The 18780-nt window shown below is 40.6% G+C and overlaps 3 protein-coding genes across 5 annotated transcripts; all 3 read right to left on the bottom strand.

The window, feature by feature from the left end:
* Positions 1 to 841: 841 nt before the first annotated feature.
* LOC311128623 (diphosphomevalonate decarboxylase-like) lies at positions 842 to 4930 on the bottom strand. 3 transcript variants are annotated; one of them, XM_084160807.1, is made up of 10 exons: positions 4764 to 4930; positions 4397 to 4467; positions 4175 to 4289; positions 3899 to 4045; positions 3492 to 3691; positions 3297 to 3371; positions 3012 to 3230; positions 2060 to 2175; positions 1877 to 1985; positions 842 to 1605 (listed from the first exon to the last, which is right to left on the bottom strand). In XM_084160807.1, the coding sequence occupies exons 1-10, from the start codon at positions 4837 to 4839 to the stop codon at positions 1525 to 1527; spliced, it is 1209 nt and encodes a 402-aa protein (XP_084016933.1). In that variant the 5' UTR covers positions 4840 to 4930; the 3' UTR covers positions 842 to 1524. The 3 variants fall into 3 exon arrangements, with proteins under 3 accessions (XP_084016933.1, XP_084016934.1, XP_084016932.1); XM_084160808.1 differs by having other exon boundaries at positions 2101 to 2175; XM_084160806.1 differs by having other exon boundaries at positions 3899 to 4289; positions 4764 to 4909.
* A 1086-nt stretch (positions 4931 to 6016) lies between these two features.
* On the bottom strand, positions 6017 to 15124 carry LOC311128630 (programmed cell death protein 5-like). The gene is made up of 6 exons (XM_084160816.1): positions 14929 to 15124; positions 9016 to 9059; positions 8527 to 8588; positions 8307 to 8398; positions 6565 to 6636; positions 6017 to 6487 (listed from the first exon to the last, which is right to left on the bottom strand). Exons 1-6 carry the CDS (start codon positions 14992 to 14994, stop codon positions 6440 to 6442), a joined length of 384 nt encoding a protein of 127 aa, XP_084016942.1. The 5' UTR covers positions 14995 to 15124; the 3' UTR covers positions 6017 to 6439.
* Positions 15125 to 15863: 739 nt separating this feature from the next.
* LOC311128629 (5-hydroxyisourate hydrolase-like) lies at positions 15864 to 18780 on the bottom strand. The gene is made up of 4 exons (XM_084160815.1): positions 18552 to 18780; positions 18099 to 18238; positions 17671 to 17806; positions 15864 to 17440 (listed from the first exon to the last, which is right to left on the bottom strand). Exons 1-4 carry the CDS (start codon positions 18603 to 18605, stop codon positions 17351 to 17353), a joined length of 420 nt encoding a protein of 139 aa, XP_084016941.1. The 5' UTR covers positions 18606 to 18780; the 3' UTR covers positions 15864 to 17350.

Below are 18780 nucleotides of genomic sequence, written 5' to 3'. Positions count from 1 at the left end.
ACGTCAACAACCCTAATTGAATATTCAAAAAAGAAATTAAAATAATGAGATGTATTCACCAATCCAAAGAGAGGATTGACAGCCCGCTATGCATTTGAATCTGTGCCGCTTTGTGGACAACGACTCCATTGTTAGGGCACAGGACAAGTATCTTGTCAGTATATCCATAATCTCTGCCTTAACTAACTTTGCTGCCTGACATGATTTGGTCAAGGGGGAAACGTTCAGCTGTTGTAATATAGAGCATGCTCAACTTGCCCGGCTGACATAAATTGTCCATCTTTCACTTAAACCAGGGTTTCCCAAACTCGGTCCCGGGGCCCCCATTGGGAGCACGTTTTGTTTTTTGCCCTAGCACTACACAGCGGATTCAAACAATCAAAGCTTGATAATGAGTTAGTTATTTTAATCAGCTGTGTAGTGCTGGGGGAGGGGAGCACAGGACCGAGTTTGGAAACGCTGACTTAAACAATGTAGGATGAACCAGAAAGATCCGTTTTAGGCTATGTCTATTGGAATTCCTTACGGTTTCGTTGTTTTCAGTAAAACATTTTTAGCTGGGGCAACTTTAGAGCAGACTCAACTTGCCCGACTGCTCAGGTCACTTGCCCCAGGCAATAGGGCAACCCTTAAGGTCCCTGCTACAACTAAGTTGTAGAGTTTTTGTAGTTTTACCTGGTTATCATCAGGAGAGAAAAAAATCACCTCTGATTATGACATGTAGGCTATATATCCATCTCTTATACTAAAGCACTGACATTGTTCTCAATATTGTAATTTATAATCCTTTTTAAGGGTTATAACAATTTAAATTAGATTGTCTTATGATTCACTCTGAAGGTGACTGTTAAACCATTATACTTTAATAAAATGTACATAATCTACTTAGAAAATCAACATAGATACATTTGAAATTGTTTTCTACAGTTATCAAAGTACTAGAGCATTTCTGATCATTCTCACAAGGCATCCCCTCATCTTTAACATGACAAAACATTTAATACAAACTCGCAATAGGAAAGGTGTCCGAATGAAGCACTAGTCAACAGTGTGAGAGGTATTCATCTGTGTGTGGTTGTTTCGCTCCAGTTAAAGGGGCAATCCTTAGTTTTGGCAAAAAGCTGAGGGATGGGTCTGGAGAAATGTAACCACTCTCAAAATTATAGCTGCAAGGACTGACCATCCATGATATCAAAAGTATAGTTTTAACCATGTTTTAAATGTTTGTTTACATTTACTTTGTTTACAAACATTGTAGTAAAATAAGCATTTATTTTGAGTTCGGATGGGATAGGACAGTTTAACTAAGCTCATGAGGTATTTATAAGTTATACTCTTGAAGAATCAATGGTTACATATAATTATTTTATAAGTCAAAAAATGGATATAGCAACTGCAGATTGCCCCTTTAATGACTACGTCTATGCATATGTATCCAATTGATTGAATTGGAATTGTTAATATGTCTGGTCTTTCTTTTCACCAAAGAGTTCTGTCTCTGCCCAGCTGGGAGGCTGGCTTGTATCATGCACTCTTCTTGGGCAGCCCGTCAGATCCAAGCAGATGTTCACTAGGGTCCTCCACCAAGCGAGGTCCAGGTCCAGCCTTTTTCACAAATCAGAAATAATCACTCAGACAAACCAACTTAATATCACATCAAAATGTAGCAGACCCATACATAATGTGTGTGTTTATAAGATCTGCATTCCTGGTGATTTCCCGTAAGCCGGTTGGAGAGAGCATCAAGCTTGCTCCCCAAAACCCTCGACTACGCCAACCCGCAGACATGCACAGGAAACGGGCAAAGGACCTGGAGGGTGCTGCCTATGTGTATGTGCCTATGTGTGTGTGTGTGTGTGTGTGTGTGTGTGTGTACCTTAGTGCTGATAATATAGCTGATTCCCTTCACCATGGGCTCCATCCCAATGCTCTGCTTCAGCTCCTCGGATAGTGTTGTCAGGGCAACCGGAATACCTTTTAGAAACCTGAAGTGGGACAGGTACAGTCACAGGAGGGAGTGTTGTCTGACTGGCTGAGTGTGTGTTTGTGAGAAACTCACTGTCCTCCGTTGGTCTCTGGTGGGAAGAAGTGTTTAACCACCTGGACAAACTCTTCCACATTCTGCTGAAGAGTGTAGATCACTGCATTGGGCCCTGCATCAAACGTGTATGCCACCTGGTGGAGAAGAGAAAACATCATTGGTCACTGCTTATAACTCTGGACCAAAGTTATAGCTTTGTTACAGCAGTGTTATAACAGTGTCAGCAGAAGGAGGGATGTGATGCTGCACTAGTCCTCTGAGACTCATGAAGAAGTACTAGGTCAAAGATGCGGTAAAGAGGTCAAAAGAATGCAGACTGTGGGGAAAGACGGATTGGCACACATTCAACAAATCTGATCTAACAAAGTGGATATTCGTCAAATCCGCCATGATCGATGTATTGTAACAAAGTCTGATTTGGATATACTTGGCTGTTTTCAATGCATAACATTTAGAAGTAGTCCCTTTTCAGGTTTAGAAGAAGTGACTGCTAAATGCTAACTCCCGTTCGTATAAGCTGGTAGCATAGCTAGCATAGAGAAATCGGTGGTGGTCTTTTTTTTAACTGTAATGCAGATGATTGGTGACGATGACATGAACATGTTTTGAGGTTAACATCAATACAAGCATTATACTCTGATTTGTACCTCAACATAGTGTGAAATACACATTAACAATAGTCTATTTTGCTTAGGGGCAATGAGGAGATTCTGGATCTTTCCATGGCATTTCCATTGTTTTTGTCAAGTTCCATTGACTTCTTTACCACATCTATACTTGGGCTTGTTAACACATTCTGTTCCTCTTGAACTGTAAAAATACTACCAGTTTCATAATCTCAGAATATCAACAATTACTGCACCTTGTTCTGCTTCTTAGCTTAGACCCCTTGTAGAACTGACAATGTTCCATATGACTACCACATTTCCATATGACTAAAAGAAAGAACTAACTCCCTGATGGTGCTCACCCTTGTTTCCCTGTAGTGGCGGTTATAGCGGTGCACAAGGTTGATGACACGGTGCGACACGTCGTTGAGGTAGAAGATGGGTGGGTAGGTGTCCAGGCAGGTGGCATGGAACTGGTTGCTGTCCTTCATGGTCAGCTCAGCAAACGCAGTAAAGTCCCTCTTATGTACAGCCTCAATCATCTCCTTCATCCTGGCTGGGACCACAGAGTCTGCCCGGTGCTGAGGGGGAGAGCGCAAGGGTTAAGGGTAAGGGTTAATAACATACCTTTATGTGTGAGTGTGTACCTTTAGGAGACTGCTTGTCTCTACACTAGTTTGCATGCCGGAAGTGCTGCCAACTGGTTTCCGCTCAGCACTGACCTAAAAAGAGAGAGGGAGACAGAGAGATGGAGGTGTTGAGATTATTAAAGACATGGGAGAAATGAATATGCCAACATTTGCTACAGAGAAAGCCATCTTCAGTAATGATCAGAGACCTACCACCAGTACAAGGACCCTGAGCTCAGGCCAGTGAGTCTCTGGCTCCACCTGCTGGGCCAGACTGTCCTTGCCATCTCCTTGCTGGCCCATAATCCACTGGACGAAGCCCCCATACATACTCCTACAGGCACTGCCTGAACCCTGCCTAGAAACCACAGACAACTCCCCCTCCACTCCCATCACCCGGGACATGGTGTACACTGGAACAGGAGAATGGATTGAGGAGTGAAGATGGAGAGACAAAAGGAAAATAATGAGTGAGGAGAAGAGGGAAGAAGAGATGGAGGCAGTACTTAAGTTCCCAACCTTTAAAAGCATAAAACTAGTTTCACACAAGCTTTTACTTCATTTGATCCATTTAATGCTGTGTTAGATACAAACCATTATGATGGGACACAGTCTCTTACCCAGACAGGCATAGCCGGCAGCAGAAGAGGCCAGTCCGGCTGCAGTTGGGAAGTTGTTGACAGAGCAGATGTGGACTTTATGGGACAAAGCAGCCGCGTCTACATCAGCCTCCCCATCACTATGTCGCTTACGGGCCAGGCGCCGAACTGAGGAAGGAAACCACCAACAACAAATTATTGCTTGTCCTCCCCCTTTTTTTCCTCTCTCTCTCTCTCTCTCTCTCTCTCTCTCTCTCTCTCTCTCTCTCTCTCTCATCATTGCACATAGTGACTCACTCTCCCTAAGGCAGGACTGTAGTCTGGCCTGGGTTATGTCCTCCTCTTTGCCATTGAGCCAGATACGATCCTCCTGGAACGATCTGCTGCACGCCACTGTTGTGGTCGTTTTGAGCTGGGAGGAATAATCACAAGGCAGTAATCGTTCGTTTTTGTTGTTTTAACAAAACAGTAACATTTACACACTTCCTGAGTGTCTGGTGTACAGTATTACAGTCTTACCTGGTCTTGATGTAATGTGACACTCAAAGATGAATTTATGGGTAGAATCAACTCCTCATCTCTCTTCCCCCCTTTGAAACAGCAATAACAACAAAGCATTTACAATTCAATACATAGTTATTTTCAAAGATTGTACATCATTGTAACAATACATTTGTCTTGTCCCAATGCCCACACGTCAAAGCGTGGCTAGAAGTGGCTACAGTGTTGCGAGCAAGCACTTCATTGATTCAATCAATGTTACAATTTACGTTACATGAAGCTAGATGTGGCTATCTAAAGACAGGCTACACTTGGTTTACAGTGTTCTTTCTAGAGTCAGACGATCAGATGTCTGTCCTGGATTATACGAAAAGACAATACTCACAGTATTTGATGACAGCGATATTCACAGGCGCACTGCATGTTACCATGGTGAGCTTGTTGCCGCTGTCCTCGGGCATTTTGATAAAAAGTAAAACCAGGAGCAATAAAATAACAACAATTACTATTAACGCGTGACTGTCTACTATTCTGAGATCTACTGATACAGTAATGTCTGCACAACCGTAGCGCTTTAGAAAACGTCTCTGTTGATTGGAAGAGTAGAGCACATGGCTAAACCTCCCACCAATCAGAAGCACTCATGTTCCGCCACTGAAACGAGGCAGCCAATCCTTTTGATCAGACCACGGTCGTACGAAAATGAGGCCAGAGCCCCATTTAGGGGGCGTATCATGATTACAGTCCGAAATGCAGTACAGTGAATGGATATGAATGGTAGCGTGGGGTATATTTACAGTATGTTCACCAAATATACCGTATATTCACAGCTCTTGTGTTATGTTCTTCTTGTACCTTCTGTGAAATTCTGTTATATGAAATTATGGTTACAGGGGAAAGAAAAACGTACAGCCTGTGTATTACAGTAATCTAGTGTATCTTTATTATTATTATAAGAGGAACAGGTGTTCAATGATCAAGAAGAATGACTCCTTGTCTGCTTTATCAATGCTGCCATTTATTTATTGGGGTGAACACTTTGAACATGAAACCAAATCTCCCATTAGCTTATCTCCAAATATTCACTAACATCTTGAATGTAACATCAGTGTACTGTCAGATATTGATTGAGTATTACCTGTGGCAGGTGTACAATATAAGCAACCATTCATATATCTGTGTAGTCTCACGATGCACCTGTTCAATATGATTGAAGCAGGAAGTTCAAGTGCTGTCATAGACTTCTAACGATTGAGATCGTTTAACAAATCCTGCTACAAATACATGTCTCAGCCTCTCAATGCACATATTGCATACATTCCAGCAAAGACCATTTGAACCTAGTGAGTCAAAGCAACTATGTAACTTCAGTCTATGCATTTCAATGTAATGCAACGGATAGCCTAATACACTACCTAGGACACCTTGTAAAGAGGGAAGATTGACTACATTTTAAAACCAACTATATTTTAGGCTTTATTCTTACACCATTGCTCTTCTTATGTGATTACACTTTGTTTTTTAATGAAAGCAAGTGTAGTACAAACCCATATAACCAATCAATGAGTCTTCAAGCACTCAGCTCAAAGTCAAAATATCATCATGATAAAACGGTGTTAATTAATTGTGGAATAAGCATTCAAATGTAAGGCTTTTTATTTTTTTTAAATGTAAACTGTCAGCAAAAATGAACAAAAAATGTTGAATATGTGCTCTGTCCAGTTTGGTTTCACTATTGCTGAGTAAATCCACACAGACAGTATTCACAAAGCAGTCTCTAAAAAAATGTATCAGCAGCAATATACCCTAAATTGCATTTTGTTCTGCTTCTTGTGGTGGAGAAAAAGTCAAACGTGGTGAAAATGGATATAAGAGAGAATATAGTAATGAGTTCCAGATGCACACAGGGGATGATGTGGTATCCCAGGGTGCATCACTAACGCAGGGCCTTTGGCAAGTCAAAGATGGCCGCCAACGAACAGAGCCCTGCTCCAACCTATCCTGTCCTGAATCCCGCCCTAAGCCAGCCGTCTGACTGGCTCCTGGGCTCCTTTCAACGCATCAATCATCATCCTCATCATCTGAGTCCATCACCTTTCGTCGGTTGAACTGAGGGGAGGAGAGGGGACGCAGTCAGTTAAAAGCCTGTCTGAGATTGTGATATTGTATCTGATCCGTGGACTCACCTTGACAGTTGTCTTTTTTTCTGTTTGCTGACTAACTTTTTCTAGGATGTCGATCAAACCAGTCTCTGAAATCTGAAAGAGACAATCCAAATGTAAGGAACAGCCAATAGCAGATGGGTCAAGTCAGTGCTTTTCATAGGGATGTGACAAATGGAAGAAAAAATAAATTCTGGTTAAACGTTTAAACGATACGAAAAAAATCATAAAAATGCATGTGAATTCACAAGGCACAATATGGTCCTGCGTATGACCGTTAGGGGGCAATGCAGTTCTATCTACCGCAGTAATGGCTACTCCATCCCTTATCGCAGTTATTTCCAACGCCAATGACGTAGTGGTGGAGCATCGACTCCAAAATAATCGAATCCTTGACTCCTTCTACGTCGACTCCTGGTTTCAACTCACATTTCTGAGTGTCAAGATTCGATTCCGCTAGGGATAGACTCGTTGACTCCTAAGACTCAATATTTTCTAACTCGCAATTTCTTGGCTTGCATGTGTGTTGCAACTTCAGTAAAGCAGGGCCTATCATCAATGAATAGGCTAGGATATTCTAAACACAGAAGACCGAAGACTGAACACACTCGCATCATTAGCGAAGAGAAAGAACCGGCAGGCATTCTAAGTGTTTTTTTCGGGTCGCGTAAGTCCAAACAGTGTAAAAAATAAATAAAATAATAATATACACTGAGTGTACTAAACATTAGGAACACCTGCTCTTTCCATGACAGACTGACCAGGTGAATCCAGGTGAAAGCTATGATCCCTTATTGATGTCACTTGTTAAATCCACTTCAATCAGTGTAAATGAAGGGGATGAGACAGGTTAAAGAAGGATTTTTAAGCCTTGAGACAACTGAGAATGTGTGCCATTCAGAGGGTGTATGGGCAAGACAAAATATTTAAGTGCCTTTGAACAGGGTATGGTAGTAGGTGGCAGGCGCAATGGTTTGGGTGTGTCAAGAACTGCAACGCTGCTGGGTTTTTCACGATCAACAGTTTCCTGTGTGTATCAAGAATGGTCCACCACCCAAAGGACATCCAGCCAACTTGACACAACCGTGGGAAGCACTGGAGTCAACATGGGCCAACATCCCTGTGGAACGCTTTCGACACCTTGTAGAGTCCATGCCCCGATGAATTGAGGTTGTTCTGAGGGCAACGGGGGTGCAACTCAATATTAGGAAGGTGTTCCTAATGTTTTGTACACTCAGTATATATATATATATATATATATATATATATATATATATATATATATATATATATATATATATATATATATATATATGTATTTTTTATACATTTTCGGGATGGAAAAAACACTTTCAGTGTAAACTTAAAAGACTAAAACCAGATATAAAGTATGCAGAAAAGCTAATGTACCTATACATTTTTATATAATATAATCTTTGAGAACTAACAAATCACCAAAATAAAAGCTAGACAGTCAGGGAGAATAGAACATTCCCAAAATACTGAATTTAGCAGTATAGTTAGAACACAGGATTAGCCATGGCAAAATTCACAGAACTGCAGGAAAGATCGGGGCCTCTAAAATGTTCTCTAAAATTCAGCCGGACCGACCACACCCACCACCTAAGCCCCCTTTAGATCCTGAAAACCCCCTGATTTTAATTTAGTAAATAAAAAATATAAAAAATAGGTTAGGGATCCCAATTTTGTTTAAACGTAGGTTCAACGATATATGTCCGCATATGCCTTAGGTCCACTTCCCTCACCTTTCCCCCCAGCTGGCCCATGCGGGCCATCTGTATGAGGTAATTCTCCACTGCTTTGGCCTTCTCTGGCTTCACCAGAGCCAAGTTACTCACTGCAACACAACAAAACATAGCAGACTTTTAGGCAACGGCGCCACCTATTGTTAACCAGATGTAGGTACTGAAAGTTCCAATATCAGATCAATGATTTATTCAAACCAGGGGGATATGAACGACCTACATCTGGCACGGGCGGACTGGTCTAGAACCTGAGCCAGTATGGAGTTCCTCATCTCTGTTTCCCTGTGAAAAGACAGAACAGAAGATTATAGTTAGGCCACAATGACTGCGTTTACAAAGGCAGCCCAATTCTGATATTTTTTAAACTAATTGGTCTTTTGACCAATCAGCTCTGAAAAATATCTGACGTGAAAAGATCTGATGTGATTGATCAAAAGACCAATTAGTGGGAAAAAAATATCCGAATTGGGCTGCCTGTGTAAACGAAGACATTGTTTATCACATTGACTAGCTTTATAAATAGTCTATCGCATAGTTCTTCACAAACCAGAGCTGCAAACTGCAGGTCAAGACAGCAACATTAGCAAACTGTGAACTAAACCAACAACAGTGGAGACATCTGTGTCTCTGAAATGTAGCTATACTCAGTGCGGAGTTGTGAATGCATGACAGGAATAAAAGTTTAGATGGATAAATAATGAAGACTAACCTCTGTTTGGCCTCCTGCTGCCCTTGCTGGTCATTTGAAGAGTCCTGGGAAGGGAGGGGAGAAAGAGACCGTCAGAAAGTCCACACATTACTCTGCCTTTATCTTAATTGTATAAAATAAAATATATATATTTTAAAACAATAACAAGAGAACAGACCAGCCACTGGATACAGGCTATTTGAGAGAATGTGTATTTTATTTGCGTTAGCCAACAGGCTACTGTATCACACAGCCATGCTGAGAGCGCAAATCGGCTCTCTTGAAGTGTAGCCTATCCTAATATTGATGTTAATTTTTGACACCCATGGCGAAGCGTTATAAAACAAAGGGACTAGAGACTTGAACAACACTGTTTAAACTGTACCAAAACGTAGCTCAGAAAACAACCCTTTGCCCCCTCCCCTATCCCTACTCCTTTGGAGTTTGCAGATCTGAAGGAGCCTATTGGTAGACTGGTTGGAGCCATCCCCGTATTGATTACACCTGCCCAGTTCCTTCAAATCCAGCCTACCCCAAGAGGAACAGGGATAGGGAGTGGGACTGGGATAAAATGAACTGTAATATAGTAGAATACAAAGTTAATATTTACAGGTATCTGGAAAATCTTTTTATACAAAACTTTCAAAATAGTACAAAAACATTTTAAATAGTTTAACATACAAGCTTCACTCAAGCTTGATAACCATGTCACAAACCATTCACAATACTTAATGGTTCTGTCATTCAAACATTTTGCTATTCCTTTATTGCAAACATACATACTCAAAGAGCACAGGCAGAACTGCCAGACATGCTGCATTGCTCAGTCCAGGTCATTAATTATACAGCCTTTTGCCATGTCCCTGTCATCACACAATGTGCAGTACAGTAGCTGTACAGCAGCTTACCCCCGGATTCATTTGGTTCCAAGACAGACTCTGAAAAATTAGCAACTCAAACTCAATCAAACATCTCTGTTGGAGGAAAGGATTCCTAGTGTGCCTATGTCCATCCCCAATCTTTTGATAGATAATCTCTGTCATCATGTCACTCATATTTAGGTATAACCCATTCATAGACGCTAACTACCTTTAGCACCTATTAACGATAGTATCTTCTGGCCGGGGGAGTTTTGTTAAGAGCCTCGACGCTCGTTGTGGACGTTAAAACGCATTGCTTGCGGTACGGTTTTGGAAACATAAGTAACGTGTCTTTTATATATGCGAGAAATAATAAAAAGGTTAAATTACTACACACCTTATAGTTTTTTTTTAATGAACCTTTATTTAACCAGGGGAACCCATTGAGACCAGGGTCTCATTTGCAATGGTGCCCTGAGAACAACAGTTCAAGCAACGTGAGCAACAATTCCAGCATGATCACTACAAAGTTACAGTTACAACATTTCAAACAAATTATGTTACATTCAAAAGGGCAGTAGAAACAATCAAGCAAAACAAGTGCAGTCTTCATTGGTCACATTTTTTATTATAGCCATAAATTCACCTTTTGGGGCCAAAGAATCAAGTTAAGAGTAACCTGTAGGTCATTCCAGGACTGAGGGGCATAGTAACTGAAAGCAGTCTTCCCTAACTCAGAGGAGACCCATGGAATCTCTAGTATGAACCAGTCTTGAGAGAGAGTACTATACTTACTAGATTTCCTATTTAGAAGTGAGATGGGGTAGTATGGGAGTTTCTGGAGAAGTGCTTTATATATTAATAATGTTGGGCCCTTCTGTTAGTCAGACACTCCCATCCAACAGAACTATAACAGAAAATGATGCGTACAGAAATTACACAAGATTGAGTCGCCATAGTCAATTACTGAGAAGTATTGCTTGAACAATCTTCCTCCTATTTTCAAAAGTGAGACAGGTTTATTTCTATACAGGCAGTGGCGACCCGTCATATATATATATATATATATATATACACAGTATCTCACAAAAGTGAGTACACCCCTCACATTTTTGTTAATATTTTCACTTAGGTGTGTATTCACTTTTGTTGCCAGCGGTTTAGACATTAATGGCTGTGTGTTGAGTTATTTTGAGGGGACAGCAAATTTACACTGTTATACAAGCGGTACACTCACTACTTTACATTGTAGCAAAGTGTCATTTCTTCAGTGTTGTCACATGAAAAGATATACTCAAATAGGGGTGTACTCACTTTTGTGAGATACTGTATATATATATTTATTTATTTAAAAATGTGGCTGTTTTGCATGTTATTTTTGGCATTAATATGTGTCACATATCAGTTTGCAAACAATGTAAAAAAAAAAAAAAAACATGTATTGAGTTAATAAAGCCACATACAAACATGGTCTCTTTTTGCTTTCTTGAGTAAGGCAGCCCCAAAATGCAGGTGTTTCAGCCAAGCTCAGTGCTTTCTGTGGTGAAGAGGCAGCCAGCTGAAAATACTGAGCATAGGGGTTGGTAATCTTCTCTAGTTGCGCCGTGATTGGCTCAGTGTTCTGTCACTCATGGGGACACTACGTCACCGCAAAATCTACAGGGAAAGCTAGAAAGTTCAAGCCCCCTTGGGTGCTGCCATAGATTTACATTAGAAGTGCCCATCCAAGAAGGCTCAAGGTCATTGGCCACAGATAAAATGACGTCAAATCACGTTATATCTACCATAGCTTTGATTGGACTGATCATGTCAACATTATACTTTCAAAATCTTAGCTAGCAAGCTAGACAAGCAGTCATCATCATGAATCACGTCGACACGTCTACTGGCAAATCCTTTTCAAGCCTTGTCATATGAAGAGAAGTTATAGATAAAACGCATTGGTGCTCATCGGCCATTGGACATAAACATTACACAACAAGTTGGAAATCGCAAATTCATCAATGAGTGATTTGGAAGGAATCAGTGGCTAACTGCAAGCGTTGCAAAGAAATCATTATTTTGCTTCCCCTGCTATTCAGTGGAGAGGGTGTGTGGTCCAAGTCTGGGTTTAAGGGTCTCTTTTCCAAGCTTAAAAGCATAAACATTCACACGCAACACCATGGGCCAGAAAAGGTTGAATACATTGGCCATGCCGTCAATCCAGCATGACTTCTGCCGCGTTCAAAACAACTGGAAACTCGGAAGTGGGAAATCTCAGACTTCAGTGAGTTCAAGACAACTGGGAACTCGGAAAAAAAAACGAGCTCCGACTGGGAAAAAAAGTTTTGAACGGTCATCCAACTCGGAATTCCAAGTCGGGAACTCGGGCCTCTTTCTAAAGCTCCGACCTGAAGATCACTGACGTCATGATTCGACCTTGTTTTTTTCAGAGTTCCCGGTTGTCATGAATGCACCATAAATCCTGAGAATGCCAGACTTTGATGACAAAGTTTCATGAAAACATTTGCCCACAAGGACCGCCGTGCCACCATCCTGTTCAAGTGAGCAAAGCACAATGGTGAATCCAAAAATGTATTGTATGCTGCTGCATAAATGATATAATATGCCAGGGAGATATATATACTGTAGCTAAGAAAGTAATACTAAGTGTATGTTGTGTAGTAAGCTGTTAGTAGCCCATGTGCCTCACCCTAATAATTTGGTCCCTTTCCCCTTCATAACTTAGCCTACTGTTCTGACTTGGTGGTGCACATGTAGCCTATAGTCTGTTTTAGAGAAATGTCATCATCGAATATTGTAAGAGCTTTCATTGTCTGCTTATATGCCCCCTTTATTTATCCTAAGGTTCTGACTTGGTGTACAGGGAGAATACTGTAAGAATGGCCCATGTTCTGAATTCTGTCACTGTACATTTCAAAAGTGCTGAACAAATAATTATATTGACTACATCTGTCTTAGCTCGCTCATTAATGTCTTAATCGAAATGATCTGCTCATCGTTCCCTTATGCCATAGTTTGTACATCTAATTTGTCAGTAGAAATCACATTTGTTTAAGCAAGTCAGCCATATCAGCTATGTTTTTTTTTAAAGGCAGGAAATTAGGCTGAATTAACTGTTTCGCTGCCAGACAAGGCTCCGCTGATAGCCAGGTGTAGCTGTGGTAAGGATTCACTCTATGGTGCTGAAAAGAAAGCTCTGCTGTTGGGACAGCTGTATGTAGGCCCTAACAGTTTGTGGGCACCGTTTGTCACCGTTATAGTGCAATTAATGTATTGTTTAGTGTTGAGTAGTGGCTTTGCTGGCATACATACATTATAATGAGTTTGCCCCACCAAAATGTACATGCTAAAATCGCCACTGTATACAGGAAACCAAGCTTTACTTGCAACTTTTTAGTCAGTTTATCAATGTGTGTTTTAAAGGCCAACTTATCGTCAATCCAAATGCCTAGCTACTTATAATGGGGAACTAGCTAAATTTGGGCTCCTCTCAAGGTCTTTAGCATCAATTTTACGAGACCTGGAGAAAAACAAACTTGGTTTTATCAACATTTAGCATTAATTTAAGGTCAGTGAGCGATTCTTGAATTGAATCAAAGCCAAGCTGAAGATTGTGAATGGCCTGCTGCACTGAGAGGGCACGGGAATAAATAACTGTCATCCACATAGAGATGTAAGCCCCAGATATTTTTATTCAGGGACAAACCAACATTATTCATGTAAATAGTGAACAGTAAAGGGCCTAGTATTGAGCCTTGTGGCACTCCTTTGGTTATGTTAAGAAAATTTGACTTAACTCCATCAGCAAATATACATTGACCTCTGTTGTGCAGTTGCCTGGAAACCGGACTTTGAATTGCATTGAATTCTACATCCGGCAGAAATGAGCGTTTGAGTGAAGAAAGATTCCTCTCATGACCTCTACAAGCCAGAATGTTGAATAAAATAATATTATATTGTACTTTACCGGTTGTCCGTGCAGTTGGTCCTTTTGGCAGTAGGAATGTTAAACAATATATCCACAGGAAAGAATAATTACATAAATGTTTCTAAGCGCTGGTAATGTATTCAGATTTCTATCACGAAGCATGGGCAGAACCATGTAAACACATGCACGAGCTCGGCAAGTACACACACATGCATGTATTTTTTTTTTATCTTGTGTGAATTATTTCAGGTGATAGAACGTGTTGTCACTAAAAAATACTCTCGGCTGCAACTGTTTTAAAACCGGTTAAAACAGTGTACAGTAAACTGTATGTAATGTGATACGAAATTTGAGGGCTTTAAGTTTCTTGAACCGTACCGCATTTGAGAATCGATTCATGTTTTGATGGCTGTTTTGGCTGCCAGAGCCAACTCGCCTCTAAACAGAACATGTAAGGTCCTTGGACTAAAATGAGTAATTTTAGGTTTATTTAGACCAATATTGGGCTAATCTAGGTATATCTATTCAGTCAAGTGTTTTGCTTAATGAGCTTTAGAAATCAGTGTCAAACAGGCTTGCTAGATAATCCACAGGCTCGGTCTGAAAAGACAACATTCATACTACTCTCGGACGTGCACCTAAACACCTGGGCACATGCACGCGTACCAGGGGAGCAGTAGGGTGGGTACGCGCATATCTCAACCCCAGCCCCAGAGGAGTGGAAGACGCAAGCGGTCATTGTCCTGTTAATTACTTAAATGTATTTTTGTTTCGCCTATTCGTTGAAGTGTCTGCTATTCATAAATGTTGATTCTATTAAATTATATAGCTTACTAGCTACTGGTAGGCCTATAACTCGTTTCTCACTATGGCATGAGTTTGCTTGCTAACGTTAGCTAGCTATCTAGCTACAGTATCTTATAACTAACTAGCTCGTAAACTAGGTACATAATTATCTGGATGCTATGCAAACATGCAATGAACAGTAATATAGAGAATTCGTTAAAGATGGTGATAGGTTAAAATACTCTAAACTTGAGCTATAAGGCTAACACTACTAGCTAGCTAGCAACAGAATGAATAGTGGATCTCCATATATGGTCGGAACTATGCATTTTTGGTCCCCTCATGTTCTCCCCTTACCCCATGTTTTGACTGCAGTTCGGCCATGCGTTGCCGCCTGATAGCCTCCAATTCGTCGTCTGCCATTGTGTTCGAATTTATAGAAAATAGGCTTTATCAGTCGTAAAATAAGAAAATCTGTCACTTCACGAGTCTTGTGGAACTGTTTCGTTAGGGGCCGGGCCTTGCTTCAGTATAATGTAATCGATCTCAGAATAATCCAATATGCATCCAGAATAAAGCAATCGAGCCACGAAAGGATGATCTCGTAGAAATGATGAGGGCTGGACACCTTAGGCCTGCCCATCAACCAGTCACACTTACAACATAAAATATAATAATTTATGTAATCATACATAAACATAAAATTGTAATTATTTATTTTGCTATCTAGATTTTCCTAAATTCATTTCAGGACACAAAAATGGGTAATCAATATTCTGAAGGAAATGGCACTCAACCCAACCCCACTGTCCAATATAGCTTAGACATTTTGTTAATATCAAATCAAACATAAAAAAGTAGTGTTTGCTGTCATCGATTGGTCCAAAAAGTCCGGTGAAACAAATGACTGGGATCTCTCAGAGAAGTACAGTTGAAGTCGGAAGTTTACATACACCTTAGCCAAATACATTTAAACTCAGTTTTTCACAATTCCTGACATTTAATCCTAGTAAAAATTCCCAGTTTTAGGTCAGTTAGGATCACCACTTTATTTTAAGAATGTGAAATGTCAGAATAATAGTAGCGAGAATTATTTATTTCATCTTTTATTTCTTTCATCACATTCCCAGTTGGTCAGAAGTTTACATACTCTCAATTAGTATTTGGTAGCATTGCCTTTAAATTGTTTAACTTGGGTCAAACGTTTGGGGTCATTGTCCATTTGGAAGACCCATTTGCGACCAAGCTTTAACTTCCTGACTGATGTCTTGAGATGTTGCTTCAATATATCCACATAATTTTCCTTCCTCATGATGCCATCTATTTTGTGAAGTGCACCAGTCCCTCCTGCAGCAAAGCACCCCCACAGCATGATGCTGCCACCACCTGCTTCACGGTTGGGATGGTGTTCTTTAGGTTGCAAGCCTACCCCTTTTTCCTCCAAACATAACGATGGTCATTATGGCCAAACAGTTCAATTTTTGTTTCATCAGACCAGAGGACATTTCTCCAAAAAGTACGATCTTTGTCCCCATGTGCAGTTGCAAACCGTAGCCTGGATTTTTATGGCGGTTTTGGAGCAGTGGCTTCTTCCTTGCTGAGCGGCCTTTCAGGTTATGTCGATATAGGACTCGTTTTACTGTGGATATAGATATTTTTGTACCTGTTTCCTCCAGCATCTTCACAAGGTCCTTTGCTGTTGTTCTGGGATTGATTTGCACTTTTCGCACCAAAGTATGTTCATCTCTAGGAGACAGAACGCGTCTCCTTCCTGAGCAGTATGACGGCTGCGTGGTCCCATGTTGTTTATACTTGCGTACTATTGTTTGTACAGATGAACGTGGTACCTTCAGGCGTTTGGAAATTGCTCCCAAGGATGAACCAGACTTGTGGAGGTCAATTTTTTTTTTCGGAGGTCTTGGCTTATTTATTTTGATTTTCCCATGATGTCAAGCAAAGAGCCACTGAGTTTGAAGGTAGGCCTTGAAATACATCCACAGGTACATCTCCAATTGACTCAAATGATGTCAATTAGCCTATCAGAAGCTTCTAAAGCCATGACATCATTTTCTGGAATTTTCCAAGCTGTTTAAAGGCACAGTCAACTTAGTGTATGTAAACTTCTGACCAACTGGAATTGTGATACAGTGAATTATAAGTGAAATAATCTGTCTGTAAACAATTGTTGGAAGAATTACTTGTGTCATGCACAAAGTAGATGTCCTAACCGACTTCCTAAAACTATAGTTTGTTAACAAGAAATGTGTGGAGTGGTTGAAAAACAAGTTTTAATGACTCCAACCTAAGTGTATGTAAACTTCCAACTTCAACTGTATGTCTACTCTCAGAAGAGCCATGGATGACAGGAGCACATAACAACTGTTACCTGTAGAAATGTACCACATAGAAATGATACTATTCTTGTGTTCTGTACTCAATAACTATAATAGTACAACTAGTATTACAGAAGAGAGTCTTCTTTCAAAGGTACATTTCTACCTACAATAACTGAAGGCTGACTTTCAACCACCTGAATAGGCCCAGCTGACAGGTGCGGGTCATTTGAACCATAGACTTGCCCGTAACTTGCAAAGAGAGAAGGGTGGAGCTCTTCGTTCCGGTTCCGATCTCTTCCCTTAACACATATGGACCCGGAACTTAATCAAACATCTGACAATTACGCAAGACTTTAGTTCTGGGTTAACCGAGATTAGACAACGTTTGGCAACTGAACGTGGCCCAGGTGAGAGATGGTGAGAGGGGATGAGTGACAGACTCTCTAGCTCCCCCGGTAGGTACTGTAGGAGAAGCGGCTGCAGAGCAGAGGAACATGGAACTTCTGACTGTGGTCCGTTATGGTGAAGACTATCTGCAGATAAACACAGACCACCAATGTGTTAGTAACTACTCAGCCAACCAATAGGAGTTACCGAATCATTTAGCGTTCAGTTAGCGATCGCATAGCTGCCAAGGAAATAAACAGAAGCTGATTCTGTGGATATAAAGAAACATTTATGTCTAACTTTATATTCCAACAGTCATACATTTAAATGCACCTATTATTTAACATAAAAGCATTGAAGACTGTCTTGAACTAACCTCGACATATGGGTAGAAAGAGGTCTCTCCCAGACTCTCCCAGTATTGGCCCGTCTCAAAGCGCATCTTGTACACCGCTGGAGTGAAAGCTTCTCTGGTGATGAGTCCTGGGCAGCGCCCATCATCATTAGTAGTCCTGAGAATAAATTATATAAAATACTGAATACATTGGACATTGGTTTGATGTGATCCTGAAATAAGCCTTGTCTCATTAACATTACTACCGGTATATATTCATATTTGATAATAATATTATGCAGCCCTACTGAAAGAGGCTGTAGAGGTGAATCTGAAATTGATAAAAGAAATACTAAATGTGTATTTGTCTATTAAATGGATTATTATGGAGCTGCTAAGAAATGATTGTGTTAATTTCCATTCTATGTCTATGTTAACTGGTGCTGCAGCACTCTCTGTGATGAGGTTACCCTGTGGTGAGGAGGTTCCAGAGTGAAGTGGAGGGATCCAGGCGATGCAGGCTGAGGGCCATGTGGGCTCCAGGGACTCCAATCCCGGTGTTCAGGACGTGAGTGGTCAGGGGGCTGTATGGAGCTACCATCTTTGCACACTACAGCGCATACACCGACAGCATAGTGAGTAAACATTATGGACATATGGCTACTGTACCTTTGCACAATATATACAGAAAGCTGTAGGCTAACTGTAGCCTATGAATTATTTATAATTTGGGTTAAAATAGAAGGTAGGCCTAGCTGAACCCTTAATGTCTATGAGCTGAACTAACCCAGCATTTGTTATATTGACCATCTTTTACTTTCGCTTGATTATTTTCATAAATGTCATAATAATCCTGCAGACAAACGACTGTCACACGTCTAGAATTTAGGTTTATAATATTGTAATACAATATATTAGCCTACCTTGTATTCACCCAAAAGATGATCCTTAATGTGCTGTAATCTGCTGGTACTCATGCGCGCTGATTTCAAAGTCGACCCAAACAAGTTTCCCCTCTAATGAGAAGTATGGCATTTACGGTGAATTAACTGTAACAGATTTTAAGCACAAGTTAAAAACTCACGAGGTTATTCATATGACTAGGGCTGCTCTATTTGCTGTTGCAACTTGCATATCTCATTGGGAGGAACA

Source organism: Coregonus lavaretus (genome assembly GCF_964263955.1).
Source record: "Coregonus lavaretus genome assembly, chromosome: 4".
In the NCBI taxonomy this organism is placed as follows: Eukaryota; Metazoa; Chordata; class Actinopteri; order Salmoniformes; family Salmonidae; genus Coregonus; species Coregonus lavaretus.
Note: the sequence above shows the minus strand (reverse complement) of the source record. Positions and strands in the feature narration are given on the sequence as shown.